General features: G+C 35.4%; 4 protein-coding genes and 1 non-coding gene across 8 annotated transcripts; 3 read left to right on the forward strand and 2 right to left on the reverse strand.

The window, feature by feature from the left end:
• Positions 1–56: 56 nt before the first annotated feature.
• Alg12 (Alg12 alpha-1,6-mannosyltransferase) lies at positions 57–6,855 on the reverse strand. 2 transcript variants are annotated; one of them, XM_071716033.1, is made up of 10 exons: positions 6,768–6,855; positions 5,940–6,236; positions 5,368–5,844; positions 4,702–4,834; positions 4,448–4,621; positions 4,129–4,282; positions 3,689–3,833; positions 3,177–3,403; positions 2,590–2,838; positions 57–2,512 (listed from the first exon to the last, which is right to left on the reverse strand). In XM_071716033.1, exons 3-10 carry the CDS (start codon positions 5,521–5,523, stop codon positions 865–867), a joined length of 2,886 nt encoding a protein of 961 aa, XP_071572134.1. In that variant the 5' UTR covers positions 5,524–5,844; positions 5,940–6,236; positions 6,768–6,855; the 3' UTR covers positions 57–864. The 2 variants fall into 2 exon arrangements, with proteins under 2 accessions (XP_071572134.1, XP_071572133.1); XM_071716032.1 differs by lacking the exon at positions 6,768–6,855 and having other exon boundaries at positions 5,940–6,712.
• An 809-nt stretch (positions 6,856–7,664) lies between these two features.
• Positions 7,665–16,572, reverse strand: Dnapol-alpha180 (DNA polymerase alpha catalytic subunit). Its single transcript, XM_071716031.1, has 22 exons — positions 16,510–16,572; positions 16,179–16,391; positions 15,633–15,836; positions 15,131–15,452; positions 14,712–15,042; positions 14,240–14,611; positions 13,776–14,126; positions 13,498–13,699; positions 12,966–13,234; positions 12,698–12,814; positions 12,437–12,620; positions 12,228–12,353; positions 11,967–12,142; positions 11,648–11,888; positions 11,446–11,585; positions 11,131–11,336; positions 10,783–11,047; positions 10,502–10,676; positions 10,265–10,431; positions 9,882–10,130; positions 9,730–9,805; positions 7,665–9,652 (listed from the first exon to the last, which is right to left on the reverse strand). Exons 2-22 carry the CDS (start codon positions 16,192–16,194, stop codon positions 9,444–9,446), a joined length of 4,398 nt encoding a protein of 1,465 aa, XP_071572132.1. The 5' UTR covers positions 16,195–16,391; positions 16,510–16,572; the 3' UTR covers positions 7,665–9,443.
• On the forward strand, positions 8,211–9,867 carry LOC139778185 (pseudouridine-5'-phosphatase). The gene is made up of 4 exons (XM_071716044.1): positions 8,211–8,323; positions 8,404–8,622; positions 8,731–8,963; positions 9,113–9,867. The coding sequence occupies exons 1-4, from the start codon at positions 8,260–8,262 to the stop codon at positions 9,290–9,292; spliced, it is 696 nt and encodes a 231-aa protein (XP_071572145.1). The 5' UTR covers positions 8,211–8,259; the 3' UTR covers positions 9,293–9,867.
• A 215-nt stretch (positions 16,573–16,787) lies between the features above and the next one.
• On the forward strand, positions 16,788–19,233 carry Tango11 (transport and golgi organization 11). 3 transcript variants are annotated; one of them, XM_071716046.1, is made up of 5 exons: positions 16,788–16,935; positions 17,672–17,902; positions 18,006–18,100; positions 18,167–18,315; positions 18,396–19,233. In XM_071716046.1, exons 2-5 carry the CDS (start codon positions 17,677–17,679, stop codon positions 18,601–18,603), a joined length of 678 nt encoding a protein of 225 aa, XP_071572147.1. In that variant the 5' UTR covers positions 16,788–16,935; positions 17,672–17,676; the 3' UTR covers positions 18,604–19,233. The 3 variants fall into 3 exon arrangements, with proteins under 3 accessions (XP_071572147.1, XP_071572148.1, XP_071572146.1); XM_071716047.1 differs by lacking the exon at positions 16,788–16,935 and adding an exon at positions 16,957–17,194; XM_071716045.1 differs by lacking the exon at positions 16,788–16,935 and adding an exon at positions 16,957–17,116.
• A 585-nt stretch (positions 19,234–19,818) lies between these two features.
• LOC139778192 (U6 spliceosomal RNA) lies at positions 19,819–19,925 on the forward strand. The gene has a single exon (XR_011719503.1). It is a non-coding gene; the product is annotated as a U6 spliceosomal RNA (small nuclear RNA).
• Positions 19,926–20,550: the final 625 nt, after the last annotated feature.

Below are 20,550 nucleotides of genomic sequence, written 5' to 3' on the forward strand. Positions count from 1 at the left end.
TTCAGCTCTTGGAAGTTCAGATATTTTATTTGGGAATCGACTTGTATAAGCCAGAATATTAAATAATTTCACTTTATGTAAAACATCAATACATCTGGTATATTACGCACGCATACAAACATACACACGACTACATATGTCATGCATTTACGTACATTATTTATATTTAATACCGCTCCTAATTTTGGAAGAGATTTAATAAGGCACTCGATTATACGCTGCAGATGTCGATATTATTCCATCAGTCTGTTAAATATTGTATAATGAATTTCGTGGAAGAGATTTATAATTTATATCAGTTTAAATTTAATTTTTGGTTTGCTACAAGCGAGACGCGGCATATCAAAATTAGAAACTTCTATGTTCAATAAGCAACACTAAATGCAAAAGTCGACGTAAACAGGCAACAGCTCATATCAGTTTAATGTTTACAACTTGTGGACGTATTTATATGTCCGTAATTATAATTTAATACGTAACAAATAAAAATGTAATTATAAGTCAAAAAATGACTATAAGGTATATTCCTACTGTACATAAATTAATATTTTGGCGTATTTGTATAATTTTGCGCTCCGTGAAAATTCGATCATATTTGATATGAATGTATAGTATGCAAAATTGTACAGTATTTCCTTCAAACTATTTTCAAGCTATCGTAAATATCGTACATAAGTATGGGAAAGTCAATTTTATACTTTCCACATATTGATAGCGCGAGCATATTACATATTAAAAAATACAATATTTTTTTATATCACAGAAAAACGTATTTACATTATGTTACAATGTTACACACTTGTTCCGCTAGTAACATTTAATAAAGTTACTTATGAAACATTATTTAATAAAGTTTCTTATAATTCATTCTCTACTTTTGCTATTTTGCTGTGAACTTTCTTTTCCACTAATATTTATATTATTTGAATTTACATTGGTTTCCTCTGCAATCGATTTTCTATTATTTTCTGATATATATTTGTTATTATGCATGTTGGCTGCATGTTCCTTCGGCGATGTCTTTTTTCTTCGTTGTATTAAAGCCTTTAGAGCTTCGTTGAATTGTAATAATGTCTCAGCGATTGGCCGTTCCATATATTTAGCTGCAATTTCATCGAATTGATCGTCTTCCTCCGAGGTTAATTCATGCTTAATGTATTTAAATTGATCTATTATTTCCTTAAGACTTTCTCTAGCATCTTTTACCATCAGTTGACCATTACTTTCCACAGAATAATCAATTTCCTCCGCTATGTGCGAATCGCTCTCAATACGTTTTGTATCATTTGTTGATGCCATTGTATCAGTATCATCACGTATGAAATCTTTCTCAAATTCCTTAAACTGATTTATTATATTCCTTATGCTTTCTCTTACATTTATTGATTTGGGTGTTTTGGCATTCTCTTCTTTATCCTCTTCTTGTACAACTTCTGTCTCAGATAACTCTATGTCAATTTTATCTTGCGACTTTGCAATCTTTTTCGCATCTACTTTTATATCTACAATTTTATTTTCTTCTTCCACTGTATCTTCAGTTTGTTCTAGATTACCTGATTTTATTAGCTTGATTTTACCTTTCTTTTGTGTAACAACTGGCTTCTGTATACTAAATTTCTGTTTACTAAATTCATCATCTTTCATATGTTCTTTCACGATCTTGAGTTCTTCTCCCATTGTTGATGTTTTATCTGTAGATGATGGTTCTTTTAACTCCTGTTCCAATATTTCTATCCCTTTTACCATCTCCGCTGTTACTCCTTTCTTCTTCATTGGTTTTATTGAAAGTTCTATATTTTTTCGTTCATCGTTGACTTCTCTTCTCTGTTTGGCTTCTAGCTTCTTTTCTTGAATCATTTTTTTAACAGTTTCCTTAACACCTTGAGTTTCTTGACGTAGATTTGCACCGTTTTTAGATTTTCCCTTAATGATATTTTCTTCTTCAATCTTCGTTTTTTCATCAGGTTTTACATCACTAATATCAGAAACATCTTCCCATGTAGTACTTTCCATAGATGTCACGTTATCGTCTGGCAAATCATTAAACATTTCTACTTTTTTCTCCATTGTATCATTTTCAGTTTCAACTTCGATATCCGAAAAATTTTGCTCAACAGTTTCTTCGACCTCCTCAAGTTTTTCTATTGACTCCACAAGTTTGTCAACTACTTCCTCTTCAAGTGACGTGTTCAATTTCATGTTTTCTGTATCATTTACCTGGTTTCCAAAATCCATCTTTACAGAAGACCTTGATTTTGCTTTATTAGGATCATATTTGATATTCGATTTTCTTTTCATAATAAATATACTTGGCTTCGTTTTAATCCTAATAGGCGGTAGCATGTTGTGATTTAATGTTATATGCGAAAATCCATCGATAGGATCAATAATATCATGAGTTCTTAGGTAGGGCTTTATATTCGGAGAATACTTGCTTCTTGCTTCCATCAAGAGATGAGTAAACTGTAGCATTTCAGGATCATCGGTAGTGAGGTTCTCTTGTTTTGAATAACTGTAATAAGTGTTTTTTCTATTAAAAAGTACCATGACGCAGGCAGTAAGGAACTTGTTACAGGCAAAATAACTTACACCCAAGAAGCATTGGTCTGTGTAAATCTTGATACCCCGGTTTGTGCAGTAAACACATCAATATGCACATGTACTGGTTCGATTGAGTCTCTCTCAAGTCTGTGTAACTTAGCGATTGCCAATCCTCCAGGATAATTAGAGCTAGCCACGCATAGTAGAAACATGGAGAATATAACATTCAATACAAGATGACCAAAGACTAATAACGCTAGAAAACCATTCAACGTCGTTTTTGCTCTGTTTTCCCATCTAATTTCCAACAAGAAATAGTTTTTACATTATTACATTATATATAATTATAAAGATTCATAATCGGAAGCTTAATTCGCCATCAGTAGCTATAATCTGACCTCTATAATTAAATTCTAGAGTGTTTTATTGATAAAGGGACAAAAAATATACATATTTAATTATTGAAAAAATATAGATTTTTCTTTATATCTTAAGAGCAGAAAGCATAATAATAATAACAATTGTAATTTCGTAATCCTTACAATTATAAATACATTTTAAACAATTATTTTAGTAAATTAGAATTACTGATGGAAAATTAATCAAACTATAATTAAAATGAAACATATACTTACATTCTGTGGCAAGCAGCAGCTGCGCCAATATTCAACAGTGGAAATACGTATATTATGAATCTCAATTCCTTGTGTGGTAAAAATGAAAATAATAGGATGAATATGATAGCTGGAACAGTAAACAGGCGAACTCTAGCATCCCAGATCATCCCAAAGGGAATTAGAAAGTATGAAAGTGCTAGACCTCTCGGCAATGCTGAATAAAAGTACCATAAAAATGGTGATGTCTATTCATTTGTCAAGTTCATTTACGTACTGATTTATATATTGAAAGATTACAAATATCTGTTCAAGGATCTCTAATATCTCAATTAAAAGTGCATGTTTGAGAATTTATGGTAGGTGGCCACATATTATGACCAGAAATTTGAAAAAGTGCTGTAAGTAACCAATCATATATTTCGTAATATGATAGATCGAAAACAATTTTTTCTGACGTTACAATCCAAGATTTACCATCCGAGATATTGAGAATCCTTAACGGAAAAGTTTGTTATGTCTGAAAAGGATACACCCCATTCGCTGCTCTTATTAAGAATAGTGTTGAAATAAAACACTTCGCCTTCTGGCCACACTAAGCGTCTCCAAAATATTGAATCTATAGTAATAGTAAGGGCTAAGAACAATACACCAGCTGGAACCGCAATTTTAAGTAGTCTAAAAATTATTATAAAACATTATTGTATAATAAGCAAAGTAATTTGGAAAGAAATCGTATAAAAGATTAGATATTTTTTAATGATATAAAACTGTAATCGGTCTTTCGTCTCGATGAGATCCAAAGATACTTTCATGTTAATGTATTTAATACACATAACATTTAGAGATTTGACTTGAAAGCTTAAAAATCTGTGCAGTTTTGCAGAAGACCCTTTGACAATTTTAATCATCTCTGTTTGTAATCTTACAGCCATATTAGGAATCAATGGTCCATGACATAATATGTAAATACCTTTGTATAGAAAGTTTCTGGCTCGCTATATCGTATAAAAGGAATAATCCCAAAAGTATGGCGAGTTCTGCTCTGAATATTATTATTGCTGCAGCCGACGACCAGATAAACAACACATGCTTTTGCCTCAGCCATCCAAATAAGGCCACTAATACTACAATATCAGTCCCATTAATTAAAAAGAACATGTGTAATTAATAATATAAATAATGTGAAATTATATGAGTTAAACATTTTAAAATTTAAAATACTGAAATATAAGCTCTTCAATTAACAAAAATCTATACATATACATATATAAAGAGTTTTACTTTATTACCTAAAGGCATAGCCATTATATTTGGCAGTGGACGACTAAGATAGTACATAAAATGATACTGCGTCACAGTTATGATCACAAACCACTTTGCGAACTGCAGCCCAAAGATACTTTGTAAAGCGTGCCTGTATAACTTCAATGTACTTATTACCAATAATCCCAATATTGCTCTTACTAAAAATAAAAAAACTAATGTTAAACTCTTTATTTTACAAAAATATGTGAAATTATTATTATACTTAAAAATTACTTACCCACATACTGAGCAAAAAATTTATTGAGCTTCAGGTAATTAATACCCGCCACCAATGGTGAGGCAAGACCAGATATGACAATAGGCCCCAAAAAAGAGCGTGGCACGACTCCAGGAAATTCATGATGATCATACTAGAACAATAACAAAAATATGATTTGTTAATTAAAAATGTTTTGTGACGCTAAGCGGGAAATTATATCCGAGTGATCTGACTTGCAATAAAAGTATATCTTTATTTTGTCTCTCAGACCTAGAGACAAAGCTGACCCACGTTAACCTATCTCAACATTTTTTATTTATAAATACAAGGTATTGAAAGATCTTCAACCTTTTTCTCTGTCGAGTCGTACGTACATACGCAAACTTTGTATACAGATCAGGTGTTTGCCAGAGATATTCATAGCAGAAAAGGCACAGTATTTAAATAAAGCTCAAAAAATAAGAATTTGTCCGTTAATGCATTATAAATGAATTAGGGGCGGCATCAGCTGATCGCGAGTTTATAAATACGCGTGCCTATCTGGTACTAAATATAATGCGGCACTTTTTACGTGCTGGCTGCTCGATCACGGCAGTCGGCCGGGGCGGACAACGATCGTCGAGCAACTCGGTGGCCTCCATCGAGTCGGACGACCCGATGATCGTTTAATGTTTCAGTCATTACCTCCGTTAAATTGGCGCCGTGATAGAGGATATCGTGCATCGCCTGCAGGTTGAAGCTCTCCTCGACTTTCGTAAACGGGCAGTATAGCAGGTGCATCAGCGATACCAAGATAACCAGCTGATCCATGATCACCGTTGTGCGTTTCACGCAGAGCATACGTTGCCACTCGACGAACTCTCGGGTCTCGTCATGATAAATTCGACGTGTCGGCACGTGAAGGACACTTTTTCTTTCGTTTTCCCTCAAACACACGGTGTAACCACAGTGTTATTGTGAGGCGGGCACCACACCACGTATACTGTTACAAAACGGAGCGACTCGCGCATGCGTCTCCACGCTCCACAAGTTGATTCTCGATCCTCGGCGGAAAATCTCCGGAATCATTTCGTCTCTCTTCCTTCTCTTAGGAATCTCTTTCTTGAAAAAGTCGATGTTGAAATAGCTATAAGCGTCTTCTTGCTCATTAAGTCTCTAAACCTATGATTTATAATGTAATAAACGAAAAAAATCAATCGAGTGGAAAATAATTTGTTTATCTTTATACGTTAATTTAATTTCAAATCGTCTGTTACGTTATTTTAAATCCTGGTCGAACTTCCATCGCAAACGGCTCTCGTTTTTGAATCTTTTAAGTTTCATCAATCTTATCAATCTAATTAAAACCCTGAAAATCGTAGTACGCTGTAATCCTGCAGAGTAGAGATTTATTAATCAAGAAGAATCATTCGCTCGACTCGCAGCAGCGACGAATTGTCTTTTGTATTGGTCCTTCCCGAGGAAATAGGATGCTCGTGACTTGCATTCACCTCCGGAGCAATTCTTCCGATCGCAAGAGAAAATATCTGCTTCTGGGGCGGACGTCCATCAAACTACAAAAAGAAAATAAAATGCTGCTGCGCGAGAAGATGTCTTATTCCTAAAGAATTCTTCAAACTTCAATCAACTCAATTAAAGACGATTTCGACTAAACTCCGATTGATGACGTCTGAAGACGTCTTTCAATGACGTTAGAGACGTATTAAGACGGAATTAATACGTTATTTGACGTCACTCTGCTACCTATGATACTATTTTGTTAATGGATAGACTAATTAATTTGTTGTTGTTTAATACACGGACGAAATAGATTCGGCAAATTATATAATTTAAGTGAAATAATTTACAAGTGAAATTTAACAAGTAATTCTGTCGGTTGTATTAATCGCTGTTTAATTGTCGAGTTTCTTCGAAGTCCTCCTAATTCAATCGACAACATTGCTCATAACAATATTCCTAATTACATAATCGTTGTTCTTATAATCTAATCTATTTCTCCATATATATGTCACAATAAACGACAACAAAGTTAATTAATTCTATTCGTATGAACAAAACAGTATCGAGCATCACTTGATTACTACATTAGTTAATCGGAGTTTGGTCGAAGTCATCCAAAGAAAATTCATCTCGGTGTCATTTGCATCCAACCGAAGATCGTGACAGATCGTGTATTCCAGAGACACGTTTCCTCCGATCCGATTGCACGCGGCACGCGGCAAGTGAGGATTCCGTTGCGCAAGCTCGCCGACGAAGCGGCGGATCATCTGGTGACAGGCAACAGCCAACAGTAGCGACGAAACATTCATAGTGCCCTTTCAGCCAGTTTCAGCGGCAAAAGCAGCCGGTGTGATTACTGTGATTCAGGATTCGCGATGTCACGTGCGAATCGAGACGTTAGGTAGAACTGGATAGAAAGCTCCTTCTCTCACCATTGCCGGGATAACCCGATCATCTCGGTACTATTTGCAACTCCGTTTGATCTGTCGAGAGATTTCTCTCTCCCTGCGGTCTCTCGTCGCTCGAAAGGCTACCGGCAAAAGGATTGACTGATCACGCTTCTTATTTATACGTTCTAAAGGTAAATTATAAAGATTTGAGGCATGAAATAACAAGTGCATCAAAATTTTCACGCACAATACCTACGTGAAGTTTGCATCGAAACGTTTCATTCTCATTCCTCCCCTTCTTCCCCTCAGCTTGTGGTCGATATCAAAAAACGATATATATAGGGTGTCTCGAACGTACTCGTACTTATCACTTGTTATTTCAAGAACTTTTCTCTTAAACTAGAAGTCTCTAAATCAATATTCCTTAGCTAAAACAACATATATAATTTTATATACATGTACGTATACATAATTAGTCAAATGTTTCTAAATTTTGTTTTTTTCTGTGTCTTACGTGGCAATTACCAGCAATAAATATTTTCTTTATTCCGACTTACAATATTTTTTGTTTATTATGAAAAATGATATACCTTGTTATATATTTATATACCTTTTATTATAATATATATTACCTTTGTACATTTATCATGAAAACATCATACAGCTCTATATCAAAACATTTTGCTCATCCTATGCTACATGATAATAAATGCTATACCAGAATACACTGTTATTTCCCCAAAAATTAATATAAATATGTGTATGATATATCAAGAACAGCCTTAATATTCTCTGCGATATTAAAAACAAACGCTCTTATTTTATTGTTGAATACATCTTTTACAACTTATAGTAACCGTTCTCGAAGGAATTATAGCACATTAAAAAATATACTTCGCTTTCGTTTCCTTCATTATAAAACTTGAAATCAAACAATTGTCTTATTATATAAAATACCAATTTTGGTAATCCAGATGTTAAAATGACGAAGAAGGAAAAATGCATTAACACGCGAATAACAGGCGATAGATAAGTAATAGATGAATGATGGTAGATCAAGGCAGTTGACGTAATAATACGTTTTGCAGCATCATCTTTTCGTTTATCGTGGCTGCTTCATCTCATTGCAGTCGTTGCGCTCAAGACATTGGATTTTCGAGTTTTGACCCAGGATTTAAACTGCAAAATGTCCGTCGACGCATATAACAGAGTCACGCACTGCATCTTCGATATGGACGGTTTATTGCTTGGTAAGGTATCGAGACGGAGTCAGATATCTTTCTGACCATTCGATTCGTAATTAGTCCTTATTGTCTGTCTTTTACTTCAGATACAGAATATCTGTACACCAAGGCTTTCAACCGTATCACCAATCGTTATGGCAAGGAGTTCACGTGGGAGCACAAGGCGCAAATAATGGGTTTCAAGAGCAAGGACGTTGCCGGATACGTAGTTAAAATGTTGGAATTACCGTTAACAGCGGACGAATTCAGGCAAGAGATTATTGGGATCTATCAGGAGTTGTTTCCGCATACCAATCCCATGCCAGGTAATGCTCTACATCGTAACACATCCATTGATATCGGACTAAGTTGTTACGTAATTCTGATCGATTTCCTGATACAAATTATACAATCCGTTGTGCACTGTGTAATAGGCGCCGTTCGGTTACTGAAGCACCTGAAAGAGAACAACGTTCCGATTGCGTTAGCCACGGGCTCGGATCGAGAGAACTACGAGTTGAAAACCAGGCATTGGCACGATCTTTTTGAGCTCTTTCATCACAAAGTCCTCGGTGGCTCGGATCCCGAAATCGCGCACGGAAAACCGGAACCTGACATATTTCTCGTAGCTGCCAAGCGTTTCCCCGACAATCCGGATCCTTCGAAGGTAACGTGACTTTCGGATACGGTCGTTTAACCATCAAGTGTAGCTTGTAGAATATCATTTCGATTAAGCATCGTTCAGACTCTAATTTCAAAGCTGATTGAAATCTAAGAGTCAATTATCTACAGTGTTCAAGACAGCTTTCTTTTTAGTGCCTGGTCTTCGAGGATGCGCCGAACGGCGTGAAAGCAGCACTTAACGCCGGCATGCAGGTCGTTATGGTGCCGGACCCGATGCTTCCCAAACGTTATACGAGCGAAGCGACTCTGGTCTTGGACAGCCTCGAGAAGTTTCAACCAGAGAAGTTCGGATTACCGCCATATGTGACGTAGTACATCCTTCTGTTGGTTTATCGCGTGTGACACGGATTTCGTGGACGAAATCATCTTATTTTAAAAATAACTTAATTCGCGTAAAATTTCCTTAATCGCAATCTTTTGTTTTATTTGTATCTTATTCCTTAGCTGATTGGCATGTTTCTCGTTAAACTTCTTTATCCGTGTCGTCGGACAGATCCCCCAGTTCGTCGTAATCCTCTCGCGAACCGGCACTGACAAATATTCCCGCGGAATTGCTGAATATTCCTGTGATATTTACACATGAGAACTTGTTTCGCTTCAATTGTCTGTCAATTGCTTCTTTCAGTGTGTTGTACGCGGCTATCATATCCCGTGGACATTGAGATAACAGATCTGAAAACAAATTGAAACGCTTATTCTTATGTTTCTCTAAATATTGTAATATAATATGCGGCAAAAGAGATTATTACGTTTGTAAGCTGGTTGAGTAATGTCGAACATTTTATGGTAATAGTACAATTGATTGTACAGATCTGTTCCAGAATACTGAAAATGTACAAACGTGTATATATTGTATAGTTTCAAAATAAAAATATATGTGAAACTGATTCAATAAACTTACAACTCGACTCATGGAAACGTCCTTGCACACTGAACAATCTGGAAACTTTTTCGTGAAATCTAATGGCAATCGTCTCGTTCGGTTGGAACAAAGTGGATTTTCGCATTCCAACCAGCCACTATAATACTTGCTAATTGCTTTTCTCATGGCAAGTTGAATTACATTCTGTATCACGTTTGCGTACTTCCAGGGTGGTAATTTACAGTCCTGATTGGGACACATGCTAAGTGATAATTGCCGACCAGAATGCTGCAAAGAATAACATATAAATATTGAACAATATAACTATCACAAAAAATGTTAATTGAGAAGATATGATAAAATATGATAAAATTGTAAAAGAAAAAGAATTATAAAAAGAAGAGAGAAACAGAGGCACTTACAAATTCTGTAACAGTATCCTTAATTACTATTTCGGTATTACATCGCTCGTTTTTACATTTAAATGTCAAAGGAAGACAATTATTGAACCTGTCATCATTAATAGCCAGCGGTAAGTTCAGAGTTGCCTCGCAAGCTATCGTCTTCGGCTTGTAAACATATTGTAAACCTGGCGAACAAATTGGCACATAAAATCATGCATTATTCCATTTGTAGAGCCTACAATAATTCTGAGATACCTAAATTGTTGGCTAAGAAGACGTCGTCGATACCCTCGATTGGGTCGCAGATTCGCAACACTACAGGGAATATTTGACTCAGTAGATAGTAATTAACGTCCACCTTTAATTTCTCACTATTCTTCACTTCGTCAATGTGATACGCTCGTTCCGTCGCGCTTGCATCGGTTCCATCCTAATGTTAAAATAATCTTCATTTCTGCCATCTTTTCGTAGATATTTTTATATTTCTATAATTTATTCGAAAAATTCGCAAATTAAAATTGTAAAATAAAAAAAACCTCGCATATAACGTATGGCAGTGTGTCACCGGCTTTCCACATCCGACCACCTGCTTTATTTAGTCTGAGTGCCACCATAACGTGAGACAATTGTTTTTTATCTGGATACGCATCAGGATTTTTCGACAGTTGTTTGGTGATAACAAATGATGACAGTGGTGCCGTTCTCTCCTTTACACTTTTCGCAACGTTCTGCAGAATTTGCACAACTTGTTCCAAACGCGTTTCGCTCGACTGATCGCAGAGAAGTATGTCCAAAATTTTTCTAAAAGAAGGAGCAAGATAATTTAAATAGATTTAAATAAAATTAATCTATGAAAATATATTATAGCACGTATATCTACTAACTTTCCAGTATCGCAGGCCAACGGACACCAGTCTCTTCTCACAATATCCAGACCCTTGTGTTCCTGCGCCATTTGTATTTGACCATTTGGTAATTTCGACATCGTAACTGCAGCGTATTTCTTCTTTTGCAAGAGCAACAGATATCGGAATACCCCGTCGATATCTAATTCAACTTTCTTGTATCGGTTGTTGACTTCGCGCATAATCTAGAAAATATTTAGTTCTATAATGTCGCTAATGAACATCTCTGCATAACATAAATGTAGGAAATGATATGAATTAGTACAAAATTATACGATGGAGTATCCTTCTCACCTTTCTGCCGATCGAGAAAACGTCATCGTATTCCAAAATGTTGGTATTTATCATCAGAGAATCGGTGTCGCCATAAATCACTTCGTATTGCAGTTTCTCAACCAAATGCTTCGTATCCTCCAGAATCTCCCTACCCTTGGCTGAAGAACAGTGAATGCTTCATGTTATCGGCGTTTTAAATATACAATATTTCGCGTCTTACCTGTTATCAGAGCGGCGAGACCTTTAGCGTAAAATCGACAATGCGTCGCCCCCAAACATCCATACATGGAATTGGCTGTGAGCTTCAACGCCATTTGCCTGATATGGTAATCCATTTTCTGTTCCAGCGATAGATTAGGCGCTTTCATGAGTTGCTTGATCTGCTGTCTGCTTTTGACTAATTTGTGAATCTCCGTCGGGATCACACCTGGCTCCAGATTTGACTCGGGAATATTTAATTGCTGCACCGTGCAAATTACGTTTTAGTCGAGAGTCGAGATATTTACTTCACGGATGTTGTTTGCATGTAAGAGAATTACCTCGACGTCGGCATACGCCGCACCGGGCACGGTGGTGAAACACAAATTGTACTCTTGTATAATGCTCGGATACAAGGAATTGAAGTCCATCAGCAGTACCAGTTTGTCGTAGAAACCTTTCTTCGGATCAAGTACGAGGCCTCCAGCATACGCCGCAGCTTTCCTACGCGGACCATCTAACATATATCTAGCATTAGCACACCTAGTACACATAATAATTTCGTAATAACGACAATGCATAGAAATATATTGAGATCTCACCGTCTCGCCCCTTCTTTTCAATTTTCTTATCCGGCGTTATGTAATCTTTCAAATTAAAAGCATGTAACAACAGATATTCGTTTCTCTCCGCTCTTCCGCCTAATAGCGTCCTTGATAAAATATTACCTATATTCATTCAATTCGCAACATTTAATTATAATTGCATTATTATATTTCATAAATGAAATGAAAAATATAATGAAATGTACCTGCTAAACAAGTGATTTGAAGCGCGAGCGGTATAACGTTGAGATCCATCACTATAGTCATAATGTATTTTGCTTCTTTTAACGTCACATGCATTAGATTTAGCACTTTGTCCGCTGTATTGAAGAACGATAGAGTTTCCGCTGGCGTGATCTCTTTACATTCGTGTTCCTTCGTCTTTAATACCTAAATATTTGTCAAAATTAAGTTGTTTGGTCGGATGAACAATATAATACCAATATTACGAGTATCGTATGACTTACTGCACTGCAGAGTGATTGCAGATCATAACTTCTGACTTTTAAGTTCAATTCCTTCGCCGAAACTTGTATATCACAAATTGGACGACCAACGAATGCTTGATTAAGGATTATTTTCCCCTGTATAAATATTACATGTGTTATTTTATGTTAAAGAAATTATCTTATTTATATGTCAGTTATATAAACATAATTTTAATGTTTTACGTAAATATACCATACTAATTTTACTATTTTAACTTTAATTTATTTAAAGAATTATGTATTTTACCCGAAGTAGGGGAGTAGTTGTTGATTTTAATCTTCCCATTCTGTTCCAATTGGATACTTTTAATGTAAGCATTCTCTGCATCAAAACATCAAACTGAAATGCGCAGTCGTAGCCTATTATTAAATCGGGATCCGCTTTCTGCATTAAAGTTAACAACTCTTCGAGTAACTCGCTTTCAGTTTCGCATTTTATTACTTCGGTATTCGGAACTTTCAGCAAAGCATCACGAATTTGCCGCGGCCACGGAGTATCTCGCGGATGTGTGACAACTGTAAAGAATTGCAAATTAATTACACAGCCTTCATTAAGACATTGTCAATGTCTTGGCAGACGAATGGAAAAATATAATATCTGAGAAGAGTATTTTAAAGATAAAATAATGAGTGTCTTGTTATCTAAGCCAACTAAAAATCTTTTTTCTGTTTCTGAATTACAGAATAAAAAAAATATTGACATTTTAAAATGTTAATTTAATTATTAAAGAAAATGAAAGAAACGATTAATAAATAATGCAACGCAAAAGCAAACTTACAGCAAAATTGACGCTCATAAGGCGGCTTTGGTGGTTCCTTATCGATATTGTACTTATGATTAATTAACACAGCAACCATTACTACTTCATTCTGCAATTTTGCGTTCAAAGACATCCTCACGTTTAGAGTCGCTATCACCATTGGTGGCTTAGGTTTTTCTTGGGAACACAGCGATATATTGTCCATGTCCGAAGTAACCACCTGTTGCATTGTGTAGTATAAAATATACTGTATCAAATTTATTTTTTATTGCTATATGATAAATTCGTTTACATACTATCTGTGGACACCACGCAACTCGTCCTGCAGTGGGCGATATATTCTTAATGTCTAACCAGCAAGGTCCTTTAATTTTTCGTTCTATAAGCAACAACTCTAATGCATTCACTGTTGTGCCAAAGACACGTTCTATCGCCAGACCCGAGTAATTAGAATCAATTACCGGATAGCGTGCATTATATCTGATTTCCAAGTAGTCTGAAGTTTTCGGTGTACCCTCCTTTTCAAAGGCATAATGCTTCTTCACTTCTTTCCACTTAAACTCCGTCATATGCAGTTTGTTGGCATACTCATCGAACTCTTTGTACACATCCTCCATAGTGGTTAATTGCGATTCGGTGTTTTTTATCTGCAATTCACGTAAAAAGAAACTGTATTTGATTTAATAATAATTAGGAAGTACCAGCACATTCATATCGAGTAGATTAGAGAAGAAAAGGTACGTTAAAAAAATATACATACATATTTTCTGGGCAAGACATATATTCTCCTTGGTATAGAATTCACCATAACGCAACACGAACAGTACGTATCGTGGCTTGATACATAAGTCTTGCCGAAGAGATACACAGTTCCAGGATTCTTGTAAGGGTTTTCGTAGGCATCCAGATAATAGAATCTAAATACCTCTTCCTCCTTTTCCGCATCTTTTGTTTTGACCAGTTGCGGTGCTACTTCCGTCAGATCAACGGCATTACCGATTTTCATACTTTTGACAGAAGTCTTACATGCAGCTTTTTGTACATCTATCCCATTTTTCTGAGATTTAATGTTTTTCGCCGACGATGAGAAATCCATGTCCATGCTTCCATCATCAAAATCTATAGTAGATAGCTGCAATATATTTTATGCAATATATATATATATATATATATATAGCTTCGTTCATCTTATTATTTTATAAATAATAAAATAAGCTAATAAGACAACTTACATCTCCAACACATTCACTAAGATCCATCGTAGGGCTCTTCTCCTCCTCGATAATCTGACTTGCATTCTGCTCAACATTATTGGATTCTACTGGTTTTCTTATACTTTGGTCTTCTGGCTTTGACTCTTTAATTTTTGAACAATTATTTGATTCTGCTGGTTTACTTATGCTCTTCTGCGGTGCATCAAATATTACAGTATCATCTTCATCTTCAATTATCTGGCTTTCACTTTGTGTAATATTATTGGATTCCAACACGATTTCCTGCGGCTTTTCAGATATCACTTTATCAACCGGTTTTAGATTTATAGATGAAGACTGATATGTTTGCCTATAATAAATATGTATACGTTTATAGTTGACTTCTACTCGATATAAAAAAGCATACATAGTAGTATAAACAGAATTCATTGACTTACGTAATGTTAGAGTGAATAGTATGACAAAATTTGTTCTTGCTACCTCCTGGTTTAGGACTATTTGTTGTCTTTTTACTCGTAGATATCTCACTAAGCAATTCTCCCAAAATATCATCATCTTTGATCTGAGTTACATTAGCATCTTTCTTAGAAGGCATATTCCTAATCATACTTTGAATATCCCCTTTCTTCTTATCATCTTCCTTTCTTCTTTTTCTAGGTCCAGTCATGTTATGCCTTTGTTTTCTCACTTCTTGAATGCTCTCTTCATCCAGATCATCATCAAAAACTTCCCTTCCATCTTCAATATAACCGCTTTCTCCTTCAATGTTTTAATTCAAATTTAATATATACGTACCTTTTTATGTCTCTGAGAGGCAGAATTAAATATGTTCTTATAACATATCTATTAAGCAAGTTACTTTTTCAATGTATTCTACTTAAATCTAATTTAATAATACAGCAATTTTTTAGCAATTAGTAAATACGAGAACTTTTATACCATCGTCAACTATCCAATCGTCCCGTTGGCGCTTTAGAACGGTGTTACTGTACTCTTTCTCGTCCACTTCGTCGTAAACATTTTCTAACTCTTCAATCTCGTACTTGCGCTTGCCACCGCTCCGAGCCTCCTTCAGTCTTTCCAGAGCCGAGAGTCTACCAGTCTTATCGACTTTCTGACGCCTGGACCTTCCAGACGTAGACGCTAAAACATTGTTCAGTAAGATAAGACTACGGTGATTCTCTTAATTGTACATACATAATAAAATAACAATGTCATATAGGTACAATGCATTCTAACTGTATATCATTTATGGAAGAACTGTTCTTTCAAATTAAACTCAAATTATAAGGATATACTCAATTATGCTCATCTACTGAGTTATCATTTATAGAAATACATGTAAACAAAAGATATGGTAAGGATCCAAATTGAAGGTCCAGGGCAGTTCACGAATGTATAATTGCATTTATCGCGATGGGATACTCGGTTGAAATTGTACCCCCGTCTCATATCATTCTCTCGATCACTTGGCGATCTACCTACCTTGCGAATCGTCCATTATCCTTCCCGTAAATCGCGTTTATCAACACGAGCACGCACGAGGCATTTCGTCCCGTGACAGTCTCGCGTGGTCCCACGAGTTTTGGCGGGAGATGAATGATGAATCTCCCGGACTCCCGGCGAGAGAACCTCGCGATATCTCGCGATTCGAAAGTTCGATTCGATTCGAGATCTGAGTCGTGAGTGAGGTTCGTTCTGAAATGTAATTCTAGCGTAGATATTTCGAGAAAACGGGAGACTGATTGGTAATTGCGTTGTCGCATTATTAATTTTTGTCGTGTTTTGTATTTAGAACGATTTAAAATCATCTTACCTATTACGCGATACTATACGGTCATTTCATTGGCCGATAGGAATCTTTAAGATTACATATAGGTATCTATTTAATTTTTTTCAAAATTAATGACCATATTGTAATCATATTTACTGATCCTTTCTTTTTTCTTTTCAACGTATCCTGGTTGCGTCAATATATAATTTAGCTTGGACGTGATGTAAACGGGGAGCGTTGCAAAACATGGCGTTGAAATTCAAATGACGCCTGATTTTCGCGCGTCGGTCAATTTCGTCGACGTTCGACGTCACGATTTCAGGCAGGAACGGTGCGCCGTTCTATGTCGTGCTCCATGCTCTCGAATTTCAACTTCAACCCGTCAAATTCGTAACGAACTTCAGACAGTTCAGTTCAGACAGCGAAGGTTTTATATCTAACGAGCCGCAGGGTGCGAGAGCCGAGAGGGTAAATATATTCTCTTCTTTACGGTGGAATGCTCGTGTAACAACACCCGTCGATTGGTCGCTAATAATATGCATCTATTCATGATCGCTTTGCGGATGGTGATATAATGCCGGACAATTTCGGAGCGACCCGAGCCTCGATAATGACTCCTAACCGCGAATCTAACGTTTGCCACGGATGAGTGAGTGATAAGAAAAAAAAAAAGAACACAAAAGGACTACACGAAACGCTGACTTCTGGTCTCGTCGACTATGTCTGCGTGAGATGTGTTTATTGACAAGGAAATATTTCTTCGTTGCACCTGATTAACCTATTTAAAGAGAGCAATTGTCCTTTTGTAAATTGAGATAAAGGTGACGTGAGTTCTGTTCTATTTTAGCCGAACTTGTTGCACAGTTCATCTTTCCTCCTTTTCTCTCCAACGTGAGAAGAAAAAGAGGAAAGATGAACAGTGCAAGAAGTTCAGCTAAAACAAACAGGCCTATGGTCAACGCGTCAGCAAGAACCATTGTCTTCCTCGCATTGTCATTGTATATTACGGTTCAATATTTGCACATTATATTAATTTGTAAACAGTCCCATTTGAAAAACGCGCTTATTTTGCCCGTTATTTTCTATAATAAATGGTTTTTCAACATGCCAATGTGTCAAAGTGACATAGCACTTTTATATTTTTGTAACGTTGTACTTGGATTTTATGTAGTCGATTGCCTTCATAATAAAAATGCAATTTCAGTTATAATGTCAAAGACGCACAGTCCAACGCATTTTAATGGGGAAATAGACAACTTTTACGATCCAAACTTTTCTGTGGATATCAACACGCGGATGCGAGTTCCGAAGAGCATTCGTGTAAACGGAGATTACCCGGACGAGGATATTGCTATCACAGATAGAGTTACGTGGAATCAAATACCTGCTATGGAGAAACTTGAAATGCACGTGCCAGAAAGGATTCTTGTTGTCGGTGAGACATTTTCAAACGATTAAACTACTTTCGCGTTTGTTACAGAAATATTTTATTACGCTTGCTCGTTTGCGATAGTCCTACATAAATTTATCTATTGCAGGACAAGAGCAGCATGTCGGTACCAAGGCACCACCGCCAGAGATTGTTTTAGAAAATGCTGTAATGCGCACTGAACCTGCTATAGTCAGAGTACAGGTAATATATTTTAAAAAAATTTACAAGTCGATAAGTTTGCCATTAAATATTTGTCGCTGTCAACAGACACCTCCGAGAATTTTGACTCTGGACAATCATTACTTCCCGGCAGTGGATGAAGAGGAGCTTCTTGAAGATGACGATGAAATCATAAAGCCAATGGAAGTAGCACCTAAAACGTATAATGCAGAAACGCAGATAACAAGACACGTCAGGTAGAGACCTCTTTACATTACTAGAATAGAATCTTTTGCAGAATATCTTATTTCTTATTTGGTGTCGTATCCTCACATAGAGAACAAACACCCTTTAATCCTCTCGACGTGTCTCTACCGCCCAGCGAGGAAGTTCATCACTTACGTCGTCAAGTAGGTAAATTAAACCGCAGAGTGATGGCACTCGAACTAGACATGCTACATCGCCAGCAGAGAGACAAGCTTCTGTATATCGCGACTATAGCATATTTTATTCTAAAAGCCTTCTCCTGGATAACTAGAAACTGAAGCAAGTTGATAAAGAAGGAAAAAGGGGTAAGAGAAATGCCAGAGATATTTATTTCCTTAGAACAAAAAATGTCAAACCAACATCTTGAGCCATTCTTGCTGTAAGAAAGTATAACCAAAGACCTTTTATCAGCGTCTCGTGTGTCATTGGAGATAACGGTACAGCATATGTGTGAATGTTATCGTACGATTAGAAAGACAGATGACAAGTGTAATGATCGATCATCTCTCTTACCGTATTAAAAGTAAATCTCCCTTAACTTTAAAGGATATGTATGTACTCTATTAGATTTGACAATATGTATATGTTATTGTTAATGTATATACAGCATTCGGGGAATTAATAAACTGGGTTAATTTTCATATGATGAATATACCAAATGATAGTCGCACGTATTAAATTTGTTAAGCTAAGTATCTCATTTTCTATATTCTCAGTATTACAATGACATTCTTAGAAACAGTTTATTTGTCGTGCGATATCGTGAAAATGGTATTTATTGCTGTATTTATTCGATTAGTACGACTTATTTCTAAGTAGTTGTTTCTTCTTCGTGGCCATAACACTTAGAATTGTAATCCTAACATATATTGTGACTAATGAGATCAATAAAGTTATTATTATCAAAATTTTATAACATTACAATTAATGTATAAAATTATGTAATTAGGAACAATCTGTACTTATGAGACTCAACGAGTCAACATGAAAACCTTTGTGACAAATTATATTTATTTTTGTACTTCATACTTTTTGTCATTTGGATCACTTATAGATAATTGCTTTTGAAATCATAATAAAGTGTATTAATATATTTTGCAAAATTTTATTTTTTTATCATATTAGTACAAGACTTAGTTTCCTATATATTTTTTGGCAATCTAAAAAAGATTATTACAAATGCATGATTGCATGTAATTTTGATCATCGACAGTTACCGACGGCGAAAAGTTTTCACATAATCCAAATTCGAAGATAAATAAAGGAGAGGGAAACGTACTTGCTTCGGCGATACATATAAAATTGGGACAATATAGAAAACATTTAACATAAATATATTTATAATATATAATAATAATTACATAAAATATAATCTAAAAGTAGTAGTTCCCGATTTCGCCGTTAGACGGCGAAAACTTGTAACTTTTCATTTCTCGTTAGTACACTTGTTTGTATTACTCAATATATAAACCTTATTGTAAGGACGAAGTAATGTACTTGCTTCGGCAGTACATATACTAAAATTGGAACGATACAGAGAAGATTAGCATGGCCCCTGCGCAAGGATGACACGCAAAATCGTGAAGCGTTCCACATTTTTTGCTACCCTGGGTAGCGATCATGTAACTTTTTCTCTAGAGCGGAAACGTGAAAAGTTTCATGTAACTATCTCTTTCTATTGGTGTTGAATAGAGAGAGAGATAAACTTTTCACTTTTCACGTTTCCGTCCTAGGGGAAAAGATACATGATCGATCTTCTGATATATATTTATTATTCATTCATTAAATTATTAATAAAATTATATAATAATTTATATTATACGATTTTATTAATAATTTAATGAATGAATATTATATTTTACGATTTATATTATATTATCTAATTTATATTATACGATTATTTATAAACTAAATGTCCTAGTGATTGAAATGATAAGAAGGCGCGATTAGTTCCATGGTTATTAATTGATAATTAATGGCACTTGGCATCACGAAAGAATTAATGTCTACATAAAAGTTTGTTTATCGGTGTGGTTGAAAAATATTAATAAATATTAATAAATCTATAAATTTAAAAGGAATACTTAAATAAAGTTTCAATAAAATTAAATAATAATAAAATAATTAAAATAATATTGAAATAAATTAAAATATTGAAACTCTTTAGATGTTCTCTTTTAAGGGGGTAGACCAGTGTGACGGGCGTTTTTTCAGGGTCATTTTCA

The sequence above is a fragment of the Temnothorax nylanderi genome, unplaced genomic scaffold, assembly GCF_030848795.1.
Source record: "Temnothorax nylanderi isolate EJ_2023f unplaced genomic scaffold, tnyl_v1.0 TNYL_tig0174_pilon, whole genome shotgun sequence".
Lineage (NCBI taxonomy): Eukaryota > Metazoa > Arthropoda > Insecta > Hymenoptera > Formicidae > Temnothorax > Temnothorax nylanderi.

Coding starts and splice junctions, on each gene's coding strand:
- Alg12 (XM_071716033.1), bottom strand. CDS start 5,523: ATGCTCTGCGTGAAACGCACAACGGTGATCATGGATCAGCTGGTTATC. Junction 4,835..5,367: donor ACGGCGCCAATTTAACGGAG/GTAATGACTGAA, acceptor TTATTGTTCTAG/TATGATCATCATGAATTTCC. Junction 3,404..3,688: donor ATAAGAGCAGCGAATGGGGT/GTATCCTTTTCA, acceptor ACAAATGAATAG/ACATCACCATTTTTATGGTA.
- LOC139778185 (XM_071716044.1), top strand. CDS start 8,260: ATGTCCGTCGACGCATATAACAGAGTCACGCACTGCATCTTCGATATG. Junction 8,324..8,403: donor TATGGACGGTTTATTGCTTG/GTAAGGTATCGA, acceptor CTTTTACTTCAG/ATACAGAATATCTGTACACC. Junction 8,623..8,730: donor GCATACCAATCCCATGCCAG/GTAATGCTCTAC, acceptor ACTGTGTAATAG/GCGCCGTTCGGTTACTGAAG.
- Dnapol-alpha180 (XM_071716031.1), bottom strand. Junction 10,677..10,782: donor TGCCATACGTTATATGCGAG/GTTTTTTTTATT, acceptor TTTTAACATTAG/GATGGAACCGATGCAAGCGC. Junction 10,432..10,501: donor CTTCTTAGCCAACAATTTAG/GTATCTCAGAAT, acceptor TTTGTTCGCCAG/GTTTACAATATGTTTACAAG.
- Tango11 (XM_071716045.1), top strand. Junction 17,903..18,005: donor AGAAAGGATTCTTGTTGTCG/GTGAGACATTTT, acceptor TATCTATTGCAG/GACAAGAGCAGCATGTCGGT. Junction 18,316..18,395: donor CAGATAACAAGACACGTCAG/GTAGAGACCTCT, acceptor ATCCTCACATAG/AGAACAAACACCCTTTAATC.